The sequence below is a fragment of the Nycticebus coucang genome, chromosome 5, assembly GCF_027406575.1.
Source record: "Nycticebus coucang isolate mNycCou1 chromosome 5, mNycCou1.pri, whole genome shotgun sequence".
NCBI lineage: Eukaryota > Metazoa > Chordata > Mammalia > Primates > Lorisidae > Nycticebus > Nycticebus coucang.
Window position 1 is genome coordinate 2,225,996 of NC_069784.1, and position 20,979 is coordinate 2,246,974.

The 20,979-nt window shown below is 44.8% G+C and overlaps 1 protein-coding gene across 1 annotated transcript in view; it reads left to right on the plus strand.

Moving 5' to 3' along the window:
- Nucleotides 1–20,979, plus strand: part of IL23R (interleukin 23 receptor) — a 59,559-nt gene that overhangs the window by 7,407 nt on the left and 31,173 nt on the right. Inside the window, exons 4-5 of the mRNA XM_053592604.1 lie at nucleotides 4,212–4,335; nucleotides 16,742–16,902. Coding sequence (XP_053448579.1) covers nucleotides 4,212–4,335; nucleotides 16,742–16,902 — 285 coding nt within the window. The remainder of the gene's footprint in view (nucleotides 1–4,211; nucleotides 4,336–16,741; nucleotides 16,903–20,979) is intronic.

The window sequence follows — 20,979 nt, forward strand, 5'->3', positions numbered from 1 at the left end:
GGGTGGGTGGGGGTTTCCTTGCGCTGTAATGAGGCCATCACCCTACTTAACTCTGGGCAGCTGATCTTGGATACTTTTCAAAAGGGAAAAGAACCATAGAAAATGGTAGAAATGAGTTCAGCAAGGAAAGTAGGTAAGTTTGGGTGTCAAAATATAAAGTTTCCTTAAATTAATGCCTTATACATGTGAAACTTGCCCTAAATTGTGGAAATTAAACCTCAGGCAGACATCTTATCTGATGTGTGAAATCTCCTTAGCTTGTCCACATCCTCAGGAAATGTAACCAGCCCTCGATGTTTAAACACTTTACTATTCATCCTTGGGGAGTGGCAGTGGCAGGGCACTCTGAGGGCACATGAGCAGCTTCCACAGTTATGTGAAAAGATTAGTTAATAGTGTGAGCCAGAGGGAAAAAGGAAGTAAAATAGGTATTACTTCTGTTGAAAGGTAAAATTTCAGCGACATTAGTTTTTAGGTCTAATTAGCTTTCTTTGTGACTCAAGAATGGGACAGTATCTCCTTCTATAAACTAGACAGGCCCACCACTGGGCATGACAGAATTGTGCACAGTGGGGACCAAGAAACAGAACAGCAATAATAGTAGGATGGCTTCCCATCAAGTTACTCCAGTGTTCTCTGTAAAAGTTAAAGCAGAGGGGATTTCCTTGTTATGCAATCTCAGTCTGACGGGGGCCCTTTCCGATTGCTTGCTGGGAATCTTCTCTTTTCAGAAGAACTTGTCTGTTTGGGTTTTACCTGCTTCCTTACAGTTTCATTCTAATTACATGACGCTTAGCGGGAATGGCTTCATTTGGGGTTGGACTGTGGAAGCCCACCACAGGGCTCCGTCCACAACAATGGCCTCCCACCCATTTAACCTAATGCCACCTTCCCAGGGTGAGGCTTCCTAATGCCTCACTCCCAAGTGCCCTGCCATGGTGGCTGAGGCAAACCCAACACGAGGTGAAGTTTAACTAAGAGAATAAACTTGGCTCCCACTCTAGGACAACCTAATAGAAATACTTCTATAGAATACTTCTCTGCTCGTGGCTGCTTAGAGGCAACATCAGTCTTTCCATTTATGTAACTTGTGAGTTGAAACTCCTTACGTAGGCCTCTGGCTATGAGTATGAAAATGTAACTACAGGTAAGAGTTTACTCAAACCCCTCAGTTAAAGCTGAATGTCTTCTTGGGCTCTGCATTCTTAGCATAGAAAACCTCCTATGTAAGTAGGTCAAAAAAAAAAAAAAAAGGCTTTTGAAGTATTTGTGGCACTCTAGAAATCATACCGCTTTCACTGGACCTCTCTGATGACAGGATATGTGTCCGGTGAACTTTACAATGTCAACTTACCATCATTGTTTTCAACAAAATGATTATATGTGCTTTTTTTTTAGACTGGAGATAAATCATAAAAGACAGAAGATAAATGAGTCATTGCTTTCCCTGAAAAAATAGCCAAATATACTTAGAAGTTTCTGTGCTTTTATGTATAATTTGTGAAAGGTAAATTATATTACCATGATTTCCACTTTAGCCACAATCCTAAACACTTCCTGGATTCTGGGATTAAATGCACACATATTATGGAACATTTGTTCTAACAGGGCCACAGCAATCACGAGATAAACCACTACAAGGTATCTTTATTAAGATGTTAAAATCAACCATACGCAGATAGTCATGTTTCAACGTAATCGTTTGTTCAAATTTGTTTGTTTGTTTGTTTGGGATTCATTGAGGGTACAAAGACTTAGGGTACACTGATTGCATTTGTTAGGTGACGTCCCTCTTATAATTGTGTCACCCATCCTCCCCCTCTCTCCCTCCTCTTCCTGCTCCCTCAGTCCCCTGCCCCCCACCTTGAATCAGGTCACCTTCTGCCTTCATATTAGAATTGGGTACTTTGGATTCTTGCTTCCCCACTTTTGTGAGCTTTACTGTTTAAAATTTTAAATTTCATCTTAGACTTGAATTTGGACTTTCTTTGACTTCTGCTGATAGTGAAGACGGGGTGTCCTCAAATCCTGTCCTGATGTGAGCGCATTACCTGCCTGACATGCAAAAAAAGTATCCCAGGCAGTATTTCACATTTAGATACAGGCTGAAAAGTGGATATATGATGAACACTCAATATTTCCACTTTAAAAAAATCTTGATCTTAGTTATTGGTTATTAGATGATATAACTGAAAATCCCAAGTGCCAGGCTGTGCAGTGCCAGGCGGTGCCTGTCTCTGGGTTTTGTAGGCTTCAGAGGCCGCAGGGACTCAGCCTGGTTATGACTCTTTCATCTTTTCCTGTCTGCTGGGTTTTGTTTTCCCCTGTGTTGGCTTCATTCATTCTTAAATAGACTAAGGACTGCTAAAAAGACAGTTTCATTGTGACAGCAAGTTGGTCACCAGCAATTCGAAGCTCACTCCCGCCCCTGGGGGAGGGGGGTGGCATTTCAGGGGAGGAGCGCACCTGCTGGGGCAGGGAGCAGTGCTGGAGTTCTGATGGGCTCATCTTGGGTCATGTGCTTATTGCCAGCGGGAAATTCTCTGCTGAGTCAGCCTGGGTCCAGGGCACATGTCTGTGCAGAGCTCATAGCTCCTGGGTGTAACAGCCCTGGGCAGGGGGAGGGTGGGAATGAGGCTAGGGTGAGGGAGTCAGGTCTCAAAGCAGACAGATGCTAACAGAGGAAAAGTATGACCACCAGAGAAAGAGCTGGGCGGGCGTGAGGTGGGGCTGCAGTGGGGGCCAGCAGGGGTGGAGAACCTTGAAAGATTCTTTGAATACTAAGCTTAAAAAAAGTGTTGTGGCGGAGGTAAAACATGCGTAAGGTATCATTTTTATCAGGTTTGAGCGCACAGTTCAGGGGCATCAGTACCCACCACCGTCCACCTCCAGAACCCTCTTGTTGACAACTCCCTACCCATTAACAGTGACTCCCACTCCAGTCTCTGGGCCCCTGAAAACTGCCCTTCTAGAAACCCGCACAGCGAGTCACTCAGCCTCTGTCCCTGCGGGTCGAGTCACTCGGCACCTGTCCCTGCGGGTCGAGTCACTGAGCCTCTGTCCCTGCAGGTCCAGTCACTCAGCCTCTGTCCTTGCTGGTTGAGTCACTCAGCACCTGTCCTTGTGGGTCAAGTCACTCGGCACCTGTCCCTGCGGGTCGAGTCACTCAGCACCTGTCCTTGGGGGTCGAGTCACTCAGCACCTGTCCCTGTGGATCGAGTCACTCAGCTTCTGTCCTTGGGGGTCGAGTCACTCAGCACCTGTCCCTGTGGGTCGAGTCACTCAGCCTCTGTCCTTGTGGGCCGAGTCACTCAGCACCTATCCCTAAGGGTCGAGTCACTCGGCACCTGTCCCTGAGGGTCGAGTCACTCGGCACCTGTCCCTGAGGGTCGAGTCACTCGGCACCTGTCCCTGAGGGTCTGGCTTCCTCCACTCGGTCCGATGTCTTCATGCATCACGCGTGTTGCTGTGTGTGTCAGACTCCTTCCTTCTTACAGCTGGTGGCTATTCCCCTAAAGGGATGAACACCAAACCTTAAAACCAGCAGTGGGGTAAGTGCCAAAGGAGAAGGCCTGTCAGAGGAGGAGAAACCTGAGAAGAAATGGGTTTCAAGAAGGGAGCGAGCAAAGTCCCCGTGCTGCAGAGGTCAAGCTCGGGGACACCAGACAGGAGTGTGGGACTAGTCTAGTGCAAAGTCATCCTGCCGTTAGCAGCAGGCATTCTGGCAGAATCGTGGAGGTGAATCCTGGCTGTCTGGGGTTCAAGAGGAAAGGGGAGAGGAAGAACGATGGCCTTAGCTATTAAGAAAAAGAGAAGTTGGGCGGCGCCTGTGGCTCAGCGGGTAGGGCGCCGGTCCCATATGCCGGAGGTGGCGGGTTCAAACCCAGCCCCGGCCAAATAAAAAAAAAAAAAAAAAGAAAAAGAGAAGTTACAGTGGTAGCTGACAGGATCTGCCATTAGGTGTGTTTTAAAAACTGTTTGGGAAGAGAGGAGCTTGGCCGTGTTGGTGTACCCAAAGGAGTGAAGGGAAGAGCAGGAGGTGAAGGAGCAGAGCCGCATGGTAGGGGTGTGGGTTGCAAGGCGAGCGGGCAGAGAGGGGGAGGCTCGATGCCGGCTGGTGTGCTTTCCCAAACAACAGTGACGTCTTACCCGCCATGCATGACGAGATTCACGTCTCTGGGGCAGCTCATGAGTGGTGCGTTTTGCTGCAGATCCACCCGACAGCCCTGATGAGGTCACCTGTGTCATCTATGAAAACTCAGGCAGCATGACGTGCAGCTGGGACTCCGGGACGCTGACCTACATGGACACCAAGTACGTGGTGCACGTGAAGAGGTAGGTCCCCACGTGGACTCCAGGTGCCCACGTGGTGCACCTGAAGGGGGGTCCCCAGGAAGTGTCACCGCAGGGCGCTGCGCTGTGCACTCTCCCCCTCTCTGCTTTATCAGGCCCTTGGAACAAGCTCGGGTGGATTGGAGGGTGGGGCCGCCTTTCTGGAGTTCAGCATTCTTCAAGTGCTGTGAAACAAAACTCTTACAGACACAGGTGTTTAATCTAAAAATGAGTTAAGCCACAGGTGATTGATCAAACAACCGGGCAATTGTACTGTGATTTTTCTTCAAAAGTACGGTTCTGTCTCCTTTACTTCCTTTTTTGTGTGTTAGTTTATATATTTCTGTTAGCAATGCTGTTCTTTTACCTGCTGCTACAAAAAAGATAATATGCCGGAGGTGGTGAGTTCAAACCCAGCCTGGGCCAAAAACAAGAAAAAAAAATTATCTTTCATTGCCCATAGAGAAAAAAGAATAAAATGAATGTCTCAGTGCATTTAAGCTGCCATAACAAAATACTGTAGATGGGGTAATTTATAAAAAACAGAATGTATTGCTTGTAGTTCTGGGTACTGGGAGGTCCGTGATCAAGGTGTCTGGGGGGCTCTGCTCTTGCCAGACCCTGATGTCTGAGTACCCCACGTGGCCGAAGGGGCGAGAAGCTCCGTTCAGACATTTTCACAGGCGTTAAACTGATTCACGAGGGTGAATCCTCATGACTTAACCGCCTTCCACAGTCCCCGCCTCTTAATACTATTGCACTGGGGTTTAGGTTTCAACATGTGAACTTGGGGTGAACACCCTTGTGCAGACCATCGCCCAGGGTATTCACTCAAGGTGAACTCCCCAGGCTAGTTTGATTTGTTCTTACATCAAACCTGACTAATTGGGGTGAGGGAAAGATTGATGTAAAGCCTAAAAAACGGGGTGGCGCCTGTGGCTCAAAGGAGTAGGGCACTGGCCCATATGCCAGAGGTGGCAAGGTTCAAACCTGGCCCTGGCCAAAAACTGCAAAAAAAAAAAAAAAGCCTAAAAATTATCATTTATAATATATTATAAATGATTTATTCACATGATTTTTAGGTAATACATTAATTTTGGATAAGTCTAGAAAGAGATGTTGACTATAGCCCAATGAGAAAGAGGAGGTTTCTAGCTGTGTATGGAGCAATGGTAAATTCGGTCATTCATTCAAGCTGGAACGCAAGCAAGCTCAGTGTGAGCAAGAATTTTTATTTTATTCATTGCTGAATCAATTGTCCCTTGGACAGGCCTGGCTCGTAGTAAGGCTTCATTGAGTAAGTATTGTAGTTGATAACTAGAAATAGACATTTCCTGGGTTCCCCGTTCACAGTCTAGTTAAATAATAATAATACAAAGTCAGACATATTTTAAAAATTATTTTTCATTGTTTTTCCTAAATCCCAACAGTAAACTACAGCCAGACTCTGACAAACCTTACCAGGTTCTGAACTGACAGAGGCCAGATTAGTAAGATTTTATCATACTTTAAGGAGGACATAAAGGATTCAAAAGATTAGCATGAAAAAATGAATGTTCTTCTTCTGCAAATTCAAAGCACAGACAGATCAGGACAGGAAACAAACACCTATTCATCCTGTAATTAATTCAAAACAACACATGTTGGAAAAAAAACAGAGAAGAGAAAGTCAATTTCTTGAACTACCAAGATGATCTATCCCTTAAGGAAAAAGTTGACTTATAATGAATATCGTGGTTGAGGTAGTATCGGGTTGAAAGAAGGGCCCCTCAATCCTGGATTATAATTAGGGTATTTTTCACTTTGGCAGATGGGTAGAGATCAGCGTTCTCGAAGTTTCACTCCCAACTCTTGTGGTTCTGTTTTCCAGTAAAATCACGTGTACAGAGACACCTCTGCCCCCACGCACACACGTGTTCCCCGGAGCAGACGGGCACTGGGCCTGTACAGGTGCAGCAGGACCACTGGGGCCTCCCAGCGGTGGGTTGGATTGTGAGGAGCTAGTTACATCCAGAGCTTGCTTTCTCTCTAGCTCTTTCGAGGTGGCCCCACCAGACGGCTGCACTATTTACCTGTTCTCTTCTACCTCCTGTGCTTTGCTAGGCATGAGTAGGTGGTCATAGGAAAAAAAAAAAGATTGGGCTGGGCATGGTGCTCCCCCTGTAATCCTAGCACTCTGGGAGGCTGAGGTGGGTACATTGCCTGAGCCCAGGAGTTCAAGACCAGCCTGAGCCAGAGCGACACCCCATCTCTACACATAGAAAAACTAGCTGGGCATCATGGTGGGCACTTGCGGTCCCAGGTACTCAGGAGGCTGAGGCAGGAGGATCACTGGAGCCCAAGAGTTGGAGGTTGTTGTGAGTTGTGGTGCCACGGCCCTCTGCCGAGGGCAGCATAGTGAGACTCTGTCTCAGAAAAAAAAAAAAAAGAGAAAGAAAGAAGGAAAGAAAAATAGAGATGAATCTGTACTAGTAAGTGTCTACCTGCTCTTATCTTATTATCCTTGGCGGCTTCACGTAAATATCATTTGATCTCTATGTGGAAAACTCGGGTAGGTTCTGGCACCCTGCCTTTTGTTCCACAAGTGCTTGTTTGATTAAAATGACTGAACCGCGCCTCTGCATTCTGTTCAAGTCAACGCAGCAAGTGCTTTTCCTATCTTCCTGGCATCACACTACATGCTAGAGAGTTTTTAAAAATAGACACCATCTCTGTGCATGACAAGCTCATGTACATTTTAGGATGACACTGATGCTGGAATTTTCAAGCACTGTGGAAGAACAGTGGGGCAAATGTTCTTAGATTAAATGTCCTTCCGGGCCCCTCCAAGTCAGTGCCCATCCTGCCAGGCCATAAAGTGGCCTCTTTTGGCCACGTGTTCTCCACCTGCGTATTTCCGATAACCAGAAAGCATTCTTAGATGTGATTCCGAATGCCTGTTTTAAGGCTGTGGTGTTAGGTTTTGGTGATTCCCCTAGGACCCAGAAAGCAGCTGACATTTTAAATCCATTTCCTGAGTGAATGCGAGCCCAAAGAGCTCGTCGTGGCTGGGAGCGATCAAGCACTTATTGGCTGATAGTGCTTTATACGCGTGACCACTGACCTCAGCTGTGCAGTCTACTAAAGTACCCTGTTTCCCCAAAAATAAGACAGTGTCTTATTTTAAGGTGTGCTCCCAAAGATGCGCTAGGTCTATTTTCAGGGGACGTCTTATCTTTCCTGTAAGTAGGTCTTATTTTCGGAGGATGTCTTATTTTCGGGGAAGCAGGGTAGATTTTAGTAGCCAAGCCACCTTTCCACTCAGCTGGGAACTGATTTCATTATGTTTTCTTTCATTTCTGGTCCCCAATATCATCCCCTCCCCACTCTCCACTGAGGAGCTGGGAGTGGTGAGAAATACCACAACCTCACAACCTTCCCCACGTGCTCACTCACTGACCTTGGGGACCACACACTTGCTTTTGACTTCTGCTGCTGTGGACAAGCTGCCTGTGCTCAGTGGTCTCCTCTCCACATCGTGGGTGCCAGATCTTAACCTCTGATTCCTGGACAACATGGCACCAACAATTATTCCTCTCTTTCTTCTGCGTCATCCCCTTCTCTCTCTCTCTTTAGAGACAGGGTCTTGCTCTGTCGCCCAGGCTTGCCAGGCACGATCATTGCTCACAGCAACCTCAAACTCCTGGGCTCAAGTGGTCCTCCTGCCTCAGCCTCCCGAGTACCTGAGACTACAGGGCTGTGCCACTGTGTACCCTGCCTGGCTAATTTTTCCCCATTTTTCCAGGCTGGTCTCTGAATCCCTGCTCCTGAAGGGTGCCAGTGCCTTGTCTCCCACTTTGTTGAGTTGTTTCGTTTAGAGCACAGAAGCTTTTTGACTGAATGTGATCCCAAATGCCTATTTTTGCTTTAGGCATCTATGCTTTTGAGGTCTTACACAAAAAAATCTCTGCCTGGACCTGTGTCCTGGAGCATTTCTCTAGTGTTTTCAGGTCTTTGGTTGGTCCGTTTTGATTTGACTTTTATCTGTCATGAGAGACAGGGGTCCTTCTTCTGTGGATAGTTATCTAGTTTTTTTTCCATTTGTTGAAAAGACTGTCCTTTGCTCGTTGTGTGTTCTTAGTGCCTTGTTGTAAATGTTTCTGGGTTCTCTGTTCTGGGCCACTGGTCTGTGTGTCTGCTTTTATGTCAGCACCATGCAGTTTGGGTTACTGTAGCTTTGTGGTAAATTTTAAAGCCAGGCCGTGTGTTGCCACCAGCTCAGTTCTTTTTGCTCAGGATTCCTTTGGCTATTTGTACTCTTTTGTGGTTCTGGGAAATTTTGAGGATTTTTTTTTTCTATTTCTGTGATGAATGTCATTGGTATTTTGATAGGGATTCCATTGAATCTCTTAATTACTTTGGATAGTGATTTTTAACAATATTAATTCTTCCAATTCATGAGTGTGGAATATCTTCCTATTTTTTGGTGTGTCTTCTTTTATTTCTTTCATCAGTTTTATAGCTTTCCTTGTATAGACCTTTCCCTTCTTTGGTTATATCGATTCCTAGGTGTTTTATATTTTTGTAGCTAATGTAATTGGGATTGCTTTTCTGTTTTCTTTTTCATATTCTTTGCTGTCACCATATATAAATGCTACTGATTTTTTTATGCTGATTTCGTATCCTGTAACATTACGGAATTCATTTGTCAGTTCTAACAGGTTTTGGGGTGAGTCTTTAGGGTTTTTAGGGATGTAATTTGACTTAGTGATAAGTCTTCTCAAAGCAGAAGGTGTGTGAAAGATTTTTAGAGAGTCCCCCCAAACAGGTCTCATCTCAGACTTGTGAGCATGAGCCTCCCTCCTTTGGGCCTTCCCCACCCTATTTTGTCTGGGTCCTAAAACGTGATTTAACCCCTGTATCTGCAACTTTCACACCAAGGACCTGCTACTATCTCTGTCTATACTCATTTATCTATAGGATCTCATCCAAATTTATGGTGTAAAACTCTCCATTTTGTGTGAATCCGCAGTTCAAACACCTAAGCTGCATGCAGCCCCCTGTCTAACATCCTCTGCCCGTTTCCTAGCGCTGTCTCCAGGTAAACATTTTCAAGAGCAAACTCTTACTTCCTCTCCCCAGACTCACAATTCCCGACGGTAAATGGCAACTCTGTCCTTTGCATTACTCACATCCAGCTTCCTCTCATTCACGCCCTTCCACCCACTAATTGGCAAAACCTTTGAGATCTGTCTTTGAAAATTTGACCTCACCTATTTGGAAGTTCTGGTTTAAGCCACATCATCTGTCACCTGGGCTAGGACAAGACCTCCCTACCAGGCCCCTCCCTCCACCCTGGCCCCCCAGAGGCCTCATTTCCAGGTACTCAGACTGATCCTTTTATATCTATCACCCCTCTGTCAGAACCTCCCCTTTCACTCCGAGATTGAAGCCAGAGGCCTTTAATGACCCCACAGTGACTGACAAGTCCTCTAGAGTTCCTCCTTCACACTCTTGATTTCATCTCTACTCTCTTTCCGGCCTCCCCCCACCTAACGAACCCTCAGGCCTCCTGGCTGCTCTTTCATCAGGCCCAGTGAGGTCCTGCCTTGGGGCCTTGGCACTTTACCTGAATGTGCTTCCTCCCAACAGCCACAGGCTTGTTCCCTTACTGCTCTAAAGTCCCCTTTTCAGAGGGTCCTCCTCCAGCTTCCTAAAGAAAAAAAAAAAAGCCTAGTGTGGTGGCTTACACTTGTAATCCTAGCACTCTGGGAGGCCAAAGCAGTTGGATCCCTTGAGCTCAGGAGTTCGAGACCAACCTGAGCAAGAGGGAAACTCTGTCTCTAAAAAACATAGGCAGGCATGGTGGTGGGTGCCTGAAGCCCCAGCTACTCTGAAGGCTGAGGTGGGAGGATCTCTTGAACTCAAGAGTTTGAGATTGCTGTGAACTGTGACACTACAGCACTCTACAGATGGTAACAAAAAAAAAGAAAGAAAAAAATCCCCTATTCTCAGAACTTCGTAACCTTTTTACTCTTGCTTGTTTTTCCTCTGAATATTTGTTACACAGCACATACTATACATATATATTAGTTTCCACCATAATGTGTCTCCACAAGAGTTGGGGCTTTATCTGTTTTGTCCACTGGATCCCCATCTTTAGATGTGCTTGGAACAGTGTTAAACAACCATGGCTGGAAATGGTTCAATGAATGAAAGACACCATTTACTATAAATCAGCAGTTTATTGAAAATCTATTAGTTACAACTAGGAGTAGATGCTCAGGGAGCATCAGAAAAATATAAATTATGCTGACTCCCTTCCACAAACAATCTGCTCCACATTAGCCCAGGAAAAAAAGAAAACCTAAGAAATTCAAAAACTTTGCCATGTACAGTTCCGTAAGAGATCTACCAAAAAATGGAAGAGTTTGCTCTCAACACAGTAGTTCCGGTGCCAGGTGTGGAGAGGTTTTCCCCACACACCAGCGAATTCTCCAGCAGATGCTAGCTGGTTGTCCTCTAATTTAATTCACTTTGGACGCCACCTCATTCTCGTAAGACTGTCCCCTCCTTCGGATGCCAGTCCCAAGCCCCAGGTCATGACCTGCACTCCCGACCAATGGGTTAAAAATCGGAGCTCCCACAACCTGCAAATTATGTTCAGTTAATTTGCTGAGTGGCTCACAGAACTCAGGGAAAGACTTTACTTATGCTTACCCATTTATTATGAAGCTATCATGATATATCACAGGGGATACAGGTGAACCAGATGGAAGAGGAGCATGGGGATGGCGTGTGGCTCTCCATCCCACAGCTGTCCCCATGTTGCCTGGAAGCTCCCTGTACCAGGCCTGTTGGGTTCCTATGGAGGCTTCATTCATAGGCTGGTTACATCATTGGCCACTGGTGATCTACTCAACCTTCATCTCCTCTCTCTTCCTTGGAGATGGAGAAGGAACGGGGGGAGGGGTTGAGAGCTGAAAGTTCCCACTCTCTCATCACATAGCTCCCCTGGCAGCCAGCCCCCACCCCGGGGCTATCCAGGGGCCCTGGGGACATCTCATTAGTGCTTTGGAGATTCCCACGGTGTTAGGAGCTATAGGTGCCAGGAACCAGGCTGAAACCAAATATGCATTTCTTACATCACAATGTCATAAGTTCTTTGTAAAAATAGTCTCAAGGTGTAGTCAGTCATTATTGGATTCTTCAACTAAAATAGTGCTTTGTGGTCTAAGTGCTAATATGGGGTAGAGCTTAAAAGCAGAATTAAATTACCTGGTTAATGTCAGTTTGAGAATACATTTTCATTTTTGACTTGTGGTCTCAACATGCAGGGTAAAAGAGTTAGCCACAAACCAGTTAAGAACATGTCATGTGGTTTTCTCTAACTGGAAAATATTCAAAGATGCCCTGCTTACCATTTACACAAAGCTGCCATTTTCTTGTTGTCACATTTGAATTTTTATGTAGTGTGAGGCTAACATACCTTATGACAAGTTGTCTGTCAATGTGTTTATATTCCTTCTTATTTCAGAAAGAGTATAAACATCTAAATTTAATGGCATAATTTGACTTTAGATGCAAGCTACATAAAATAAATATCATTAGTTGACATGTAGCAATTTTAAAAGTTTCATTTGTATTCTTTAAAATGTGTCAAGGTTGCACATCATAAATATTTTTTAAGTAATGATGATTGTTGTTTAATGAGTCCTCTGTGACGTGTGAAGCCTTCTGCTCCTTGCTTTCTGATCTCAATTACTCATGATAACAAAACGTCGGAATTCCTGTTGTATGGAGGAGTAAACAGAAGTACAGAGAGGTTAAGTCACTGGCTCCAACTCTGACACCTTATCAAGGGCAGAGGTGGGACTTGATCCTGCACCTGTGTCTAAAGCCCTGTGACACGTCCTTCTTATCCTCTCCTGGTGTTCACAGAGATCTCACTGCTGGTGTGAGGGAAGGGACAGCATGCACAGCACCCTGGAGCTTAAAACCTGCGCTGAACAGAAGTGGTTGCCGCACCTGCCAGCTGGGAGCCCCTCCCCGCAGACCCCCAGGGACCATCAGCCTTAGAGAGATTCCTTGGTCACTTAATCAGGTTGCCTTGCTCTGCTAGTAGCAAAAAAGTTTATATGTACAGTGGGTGCCCAAAAAATGTGCACACATTTTGAGAAAGGAGAAAACTGTATTAAAATTATAATACTCAATATATTACCAGTAACTAAAGATGATCACAAGTCACATTGAGCACCCATGGCAACTGCAGAAGTCAAAGGTGACTTGAGTGTTACAAATGGTATTAGATGAAGAAATCAGACTGGGGCCAGGCCTGGTGGCTCAGGCCTGTAATCCCAGCACTCTGGGAGACCATGGAGGGTGGATTGCTTGAGGTCAGAAGTTTGAGACCTGCCTGAACAAGAGTGAGACCCCATCTATTTTCTACTGAAAATAGAAAAATTGGCAGGATGCTGTGGCAGGTGCCTGTAGTCCCAGCTACTTGGGAGGCTGAGGCAGGAGGATCACTTGAACCCAGGAGTCTGAGGTAGCTGTGAGCTAGGATGATGCCATGACACTCTAGCCCAGGTGACATAGCAAGACTCTGTCTCAAAAACAGAAAAAAAGTTGGGGTTTGCCTTGGCTGCACAAATACTGTAATTGGAACAGTAGAGTGAAGACGGACATGACCCCGATCAATGATAACATGCAGATTTGTGAAGTTTTCCATTCATGAAAAATAAGAATGTAGGCTACTTGGCTTTCCACTACTGTCCAAATTTCATGGTTATTTCCTTTTTAATTAGCGTATCTATAACAGGTTATGTTTTGGAATGTAATACAATTAACTGAGGAATCTGTAACATACCAGATAATATAAGGCCTACGCCATGGCCACAGCTATCAAAACAAAGAGGAAAGGTAAAATAAGAAAATGGTATTTTAAAATGTGCTTAGCCTTCTTTGGTAATTGGTTGGTTCTTAAGGTCACCTGAGAGAAAGGTGTTAAAATGGCAACAGAGGAAGGAGGACAGCAGCTCTGACCACATGGGGACTGCCACATGCAGTTTGCATGGAGAGATAACTCAGTTAACTGGCTGCACTTCTGGTCCCTGTCACTCACTCACTTGAAGCTCCCAGGACAGCGTGGATATGCTGCGTATACATGTGGGCAATAGTGGCTGAAGCCAGGAAGGAGAGTGCGCCCAGGAAGAGAGCCCGGGAAACAGGCAGAGGCCGGGGCTGACCCCCAGGGTGGGAGGGGCCACAGCTCCAGGAGGGAAGCCCAGGCTGAGGGGTTGGAGGCGGAAGCCCCAGTGGGAGTGAGAGAGAGAGGTAGGATGGCCAGCCCGGAAGATGGGGTGCAGGTGGCCAAGGGAAGTGAGAACTGTGGGTGAGGAGGAGGGACAGATGCCTAAGTGAGCATCAGGGGACATTGCTGTAGAAGAGCAGTTTCCAGGAGAGAGTGAAGGCAGAATCACAGTGAAAGGACGGCAGACAAGGCGAAAATGTAATTTGGATATAGTTACCAAGGGCATAGGAAATCTGAGCGGCTTCAGAACAGGAAACACAGAGTTTGTAGTTCAAAGGGTTCAAGAAATGTAAATGTAGGGAACTCTAGTGAGAGCAATGGATAGATTACAGATCATAGATATGGTGTCTGTGGGAGTCTGGGGGGGGGAGGGGCTACACTCATTTCCTGAGATGTCCCTCGTGAATTCTAACCCAACTGAGAGAAACGGAAGAGTCAGCAGGTGAAGTTATCGAAATATTGATTGCCTGTGATCCCAGTACTCCCAGTACTGGGAGGCCGAGGTGGGTGGGTTGCCTGAGCTCAGGGTTTGAGACCAGTCTGAACAAGAGCAAGATCCCATCTCTACTAAAAATAGAAAAACTAGCCGGGTGTGGTGGCCAGTGCCTGTAGTCCCAGGTACTCAAGAGGCTGAGGCAGGAGGATCACTTGAGCCCAGCAGTGTGAGATTGCTGTGAGCTATGACGCTATGGCACTCTACCCAGGGTGAGAGAATGAGGCTCTGTCTAAAAAAAAAAAAGTAAAATATTTTAATTAATTAATTAAACATTCAATGTAATATTTTAAAATTAATTTTAAATGTTAAAATGCTTTTAAATATTTAAAATACCTTAAATGATGAAGCTGAAAACTGGTAATGAACAGCATGGCAACAGTGAGCTTGCCTTTTTTTTTTCTTGCTTATTTTTTATTTTTATTTCATTGCTTTTTTTTGTTGCTGTTGAGACAGAGTCCCACCCTGTCCCGCCCTGAGCAGAGTGCAATGGTGTCATGGCTCACTGCAACAGACTAGGGCTGCGGGCATTCTGCTGCCTCAGCCTCTGGAAGCTGCTGGGATTACAGGCGCTCGCTGGGGCACCCGGCTGGGTTTTTCTATTTTTTTTAGGAGTCAGGGTCTCACTCTCACTCAGGCAAGTCTTGAACTTCTGAGCTCAAGCAATTCTCCCTTCTTAGTCTCCCACAGTGCTGAGATTACAGGCATGAGCTACCACACCCTGCTTTGTTGTTGTTTTTTGAGACAGAGTCTCAGTCTATCACCCTGGTTAGAGTGCAATGGCCTCAGCATGGCTCACAGCAACCTCAAATTCCTGGGCTCAAGTGATCCTCCTGCCTCAGCCTCCAGAGTAGCTGGAACTACAGGTGCCCACCACAATGTAGGGCTGATTTTTCTATATTTAGTAGAGATGCGTCTGACTCTTGCTCAGGCTGGTGTCCAAATCCTGGTCTCAAGAGATCCTCCTGCCTTGGCCTCTTAGAGTGCTGGGACCCCAGGCATGAGGCACTGTTCCTCCCAACTGCAAACTTGCCCTGTCACAGCAGTCGTAGGACAGCTCTCTAATATGCTTGCAGCGTGCTGGAGGAGCACAGATCTCTCCGTGGTCTCACAGGAGCGGGGAGAGAAGAGAGTGGGTTGCACAGGCCCAGTTCTTCAGCCGACTCACCAATGACCCCTCCAGTCCTAAGATGGAAGAGCGAGGCTGGAGGTGTGAGGACGGGCCTTCACAGAAGCCAGAGGGAGCAGTGGCAGCCCCCAGTGCTCCTCACCATCCTTCCCCTCCCCCCTAAAAGGATCCTGTGTTTATTTGGGAGTAGAGATTTAAATACAAATACATCTGTAAAGCCCATGTCAACTAATAAGATTAAAAATTTTGGCATTAGCAGATAGCATTTGGAATTTTATCATGATCAGTGGCTTATTAGAGATGCTCATTCAACTATAAAAACTCAGGTAAACATAATTTGAAGTGATGTTGACCAGCTGTCTCCTTTCTCCCCTCTGCGCCCCACCCTTCCCCAGCTGTCAGCCAAGCCCTCGCCCCTCTTCGACCCCCTCACGGGCTGGTCCCTTCTGCTTTCAGAGTCCTTCATGTCCGCCTGTCTGACACGGCCTCAGACTAGTGATCCGACTCTGGATTATTCCATCGTCTTTTAATTTGTCTCCTACCACCACCTTCATTTCCATCGCTCTGCCCTCCATTGAGGTTCAGACAGCCCCAGGGACCCTCAAAGTGGCGGGAAGCCGACTGTCCACGTGCTTCTGTCATCTCACAGTAAAGCCCATCCTGCAGCGGCTCGCAGGAGGCCCTGTGACCCGGCCTGCCCCACTTCAGGTTCTCTCTTGCGTCTTCGTGCTCCAGAGTACTGTACTTTTTGAACTTTCTCAGAAATGCCCCGTCAGTTCATTCACTGCCTTTGTTTCCAGCGGCCACTTGTTACTACTCGGGCCGAGGGAGGGGGGTTGCCCCCCATGTTGACCTCTCCAGCCACCTTGACCCCTCCCTGTCCTCAGCCCTTACCCCACATCCTGATAGAAAGTCTGATTACAGCCCTAAGTCCCCAAACCCACTGCCCAGTGCTGAGGCCCATGGTACTCACACGAGTCCACCAACAGGCTTAATTTTATTGAAAATCCAAAGATAAGTATAAAGTATTTGGTTAAAACCAGTGTGATAAAAGTGTGTCAAACGGTCTGTGAAGCTGGTGTATGATGCCCCATGATCATATCAATGTACACAGCTATGATTTAATAAAAAAATAAAATAAAATGTTTTAATACTTAATATTAATATATTTGTCTTGCTATCAGCATACTTATAAAACAGCATCATTTTTATACATATAGATAGATACACACACATTATTTTAAATGGGGGTTCTTAAAGGCAGACGTACCCAGGGCTCACCAAAGTCACAGCGTGGCCTTTGTAAGACTTGAATTTGGGTTTTAAAATTCTGAAAATAAAGTCAAATTTAGTTCCTTTTCCAGTAAAAGGTTGCATGTCTGAAAGCTAAAAGAGGCAGCATCAAAGACACTCTGGTTTAAAAAAAAAAAGTAAAAAGAAATTCTGGATAATTAATTCACATTGAATATAATTATCTTTCTTTTTTCTTTCTAAGTTTAGAGACAGAGGAAGAACAACGGTATCTCACCTCCAGCTATATTAACATCTCCACTGATTCATTACAAGGCAGCAAGAAGTATTTGGTTTGGGTCCAAGCTGTGAATGCGCTAGGCATGGGGGAGTCCAAACACCTGCAGATTCACCTGGACAATATAGGTAAGGAACAGGAAATTCCACAATGCCTTTAATGATAACTAGTTTGTACTGACTAGTCGAGTGAAGTCTAGATCTGAACAAAGTTCCCCTAAAGTTCCTGCAGATCCAGCTGAGGATAAGCGTTCTCTGTCATCTCCTGAATGAGAGGACTCGGGGCGAGGAGTGCGGCTGTGATCCTCCCAGTCTTAGTTCTGCACGGGTGTCTGTATTTATAGGTCTTTCTGGGAACATCCTATGTTTCAAGCATTGTTCTAAGGGCCAAGGAGAATAAGTTAGAAAATGTGTCTGCCCTAAAATAACTTGCAGTCTACCAGGAAAGGCAGGAAGAAACAAAGATTCTGCTAAAGTGTGATGAGTCTTAGCACAACGTACTAACGGATTACCCTCTATATGCCGTTTGGGCACTTATGTATGGTTTATTTTTGTTTTTATGTTAAAACATTTTATGAAATACAGAGAAGATCACAAAGAATCATGTAGACATGTCTGTGTTAACCAGGGGGATTTAACAAATATCAACAGTCTCTGCTTCAGTATTTTTAGACACTGCCTTTTTATCCTTATAATACAGAATGAACATTTCTATGAATTTAATTTATAATATTATTTGTAATGTTGGTTGCATGTATAGTGGTTTAATCCCTGGTGTCGAAAATTTATCCTGTTTTCAGTTTTCACCATGATAAACTACATTCTTATGAATAAACTTGTAGCTACATTTTTTCTTACTTCTTGGTTGTTTCTTAAGATAAATTCCAAAAAGCAAGCACTCTCGATCTGTTTAGAGCTGCATCCAAGTCATAAAATGAGACTTCAGCCCAAGAGCGCTGAGTTCAGTGATGCACGCCTGGTGCCAACGGCTCCTGTTGTTATCACTAAGGAAGGTTTCTATAAGCTAACATTTTTATTGAGCACGTTTCTTGTGTGCTAACTGCTTTTACATACATTACTTTATTTAACCCTCACAACAATCCTCTTTATAGAAGAAATTATAATTCATATATGAGAAAACTGAGGCGCAGTGGGTGTTAAAAAATTGGAGATCGCAGAGGTAGGGAGCATCTAGTTCTGACATCCCGGACTCCTATCTTCAGTCTTTATAAGAAAAACAGAAGCACAATTCTGTGTATCTGAGCACTTTCCTGCTGCCTAATGACCTGGGGCTTGTGAACCATTCTCTTGCAGTATAATACAACTAAACTTTGAGATCACTGAGGTCTTGTGTCACAACTCGTAGCGCCACTTCTCAGCTAAACCTCAACTATCTCAGCTAAGGAGATCGGCCTACAAGTCTGTCCTGCTGCTCTGAATATTGGATTTGGGACACATGCTGTTGACTGTGGTGACGAACAACAACTCCATTTTACTGCATATTCTGGGAGTTGCTGCTCTCCTGACCATGTTCTGTACATTTTGGTGAATTCACATTTTGAGAAGGTTGCAGTTCTATGCTCTTTTCCTAAAACAGGTTTCCTTTGCTGCATTAGTGAAGTTTAAAGGCTGTTGCGTCCAGGCTCATTTTGGCAGTGCCATTTTTAGGAACTAAATTATAACTACTAGTAGTATTGCTATTACAACTATCATTACCATCTTAGTATGATGTCAATATCATTGAGTCCATTTATTGAACACCTTCCATGTTCCAGATACTTCTGGAACCTTCTGTGTTCCAGACACTTAACATGCACATTGAGCACATTTGATTCTGAAAACAACCGTGTGTTGCACTATGGTCCCCATTTTGCAGATGAGAAAAGTGATAAAATAATTTGCTGAGGTTACTTAGCTAGTAAGGAGGAAAGTCAGATTTTATGCCAGACTTTCTGGCTTGCCGTAGTTTACTAGCACCCCACCACCCACAAAGGAAATCTCTCATCTGGCCTCCAGCTCCAAATCTGACTTCTCAAACTGAACTGGGAGTTGGAAGTTGTTTCTCATTCCTCCTCTACCTTCTTCTTCCTCACCTCCTCACTGTCCCAAAACGTACTCAGAAACTCAGGTTGAGAGATACAGATTATCATGCAGGAGGTTTAAGTCCATAAGGCCACCAGATTATTCACAGATGAGGTGTTTCCATGGCTGATGCTTTAAGAACAAGACACTGCAAGCTAGATAAATGAACTGCCTCATGGAACTGAGAACAGAAGACTCTCCTGGGAGCAGTTTCCACATACCAGCTACCAGGTTAGATCTTAATTACATTAGGGAGGCTGGGCTGAAAGCCAGGGCAGAGTTAGCCGCACAACACCGCTGGGCCAGAATGGCAAGTGACGGGAACGCCTTTCAACTTCTCGTGTAGGGAATTAAGTTTCACTACAGAAAGTGCGGCATCTTCTGCCTACCATTTTGAACATTAATTCTCCCCGTTGTATAAATTGGCAAGTATATGTCATCAAGAAGATACCAAACAACTATAATCTGATATTTTCGTATTTCAAAGGAATACAAATGGAATTTTAAAATATGACATCTATAATGGATTTGGCATTTTTTCAAATATAAGATATAATGGAAATGTTCACAACCTAAGTCAGGAGAGCAAAAATTCAACAGTTGATTCTGTGTAACAAGCTACGTGTTCAAGCATGTACATGTAGCTTTTTTATTTACAAAAACGTGAACTTATTTGAACGTGAAGTCATGGCTGTCCCCTGCGTCGGCCTGCTCGCGCGATGGCTCTAACTGTGCTGCGTATATTTCTCACAGGACTGAACAGGCTTTGCTTCCTCCTATGAATGTTTCTTTCCTCAAACGGTCTGAGGATGCTCATGCTACTGCACCGGTGGCCAAACTTGGGGGAAGATGGGTAACTTGGGGCTTTGAGGTGTCTGAATGGTCTTCAGAAGTCTCAGCGCCTGGGCATCCACTTCCTTGACTCCAGAATTTCTGAATACTCATTCTTACCATTCTTACTGCAAGAAGCTTAATCCAGCAAAGGGAAGTCAGCCATGGTGTTCAGGCAATAAAAGTCAAGTGCAGTGAACTCTTCCGTTAAACTAATTTTACAGGTGCTACTTCTATTCTCTGCTAGTTTTAGCCCAAGAATTTTATTATAGGACTCTGCTACTAGACAGCAAATCTTTAATTTTTATATTTCTCTATAAATTACTTATGCACATAATTTTAGATAATAGTTATTGGTAATAAAACAATTTTCTCAAAGAATGCTTTATACACTTAGAATAAACACAAATAAACTAATTCCTAGAGAATATTAAACTGTAACCATGGTCTCTAAAAACATACATATAGGATCTTGAGTTCTTTCTTAAATAACACATCTAGCAAAATCACAGGTTGGTGGGGGGTGTGTGTGTTGAAGACAGGGTCTTGATTTGTTGCCCAGGCTAGAGTGCAGTGGCATCATCATAGCTCACAGCAGCCTCAAAGCCTTAGAGTCTTACGAGACACACTTTGTGCCAGTCAGGCATTCAAGGACAGATTTACTTTAGTGGAGAATAAAACAAGTTAGTGATGGATATAAATATTCATACAAATTTCCCTATTACATACGAGAAAAAGAATATTATGTGAAAGATCGCCATTTAACATCTTAACAGATCAGATTCTCTGTACTAAATTTGAATGCAAAACATCATCTCTCCCTAAAAACGTGTAGTAAAGAGATATCTCCTTTATCTCTCTCCCTTTTTTCTTCTTTATTTGGAGACAGAGTCTCACTCTGTCATCCCGCTTAGAGTGCTCACAGCAACCTCAAACTCCTGAGCTCAAGGTGATCCTCCTGCCTCAGCCTCCTGAGCAGCTGGGACGACAGGTGTGCACCACCATGCCTGGCAAACTTTTGTATTTTTTTGTAGAAATGTGGTCCCTCTCCTCAATGAATCCCCAACAAGAAAAAGAAGAAAAAAAAAAAGAAATGTGGTCCCTCTCTGGAGCAGGCTGGTCCCAAACTCCTGAGCTCAAGTAGTCCTCCTGCCTTGGTCTTCCAGAGTGCTCGGCTTACAGAGCGAGCTGCCATACCTGGACCTTTACCTTTGTTCTTTTAACATTCTCTTTTTACACTCTGGATTTCATTGGTTAGGATTATGAGGGAGTGGGAAGTGGAGGAAAGATAGG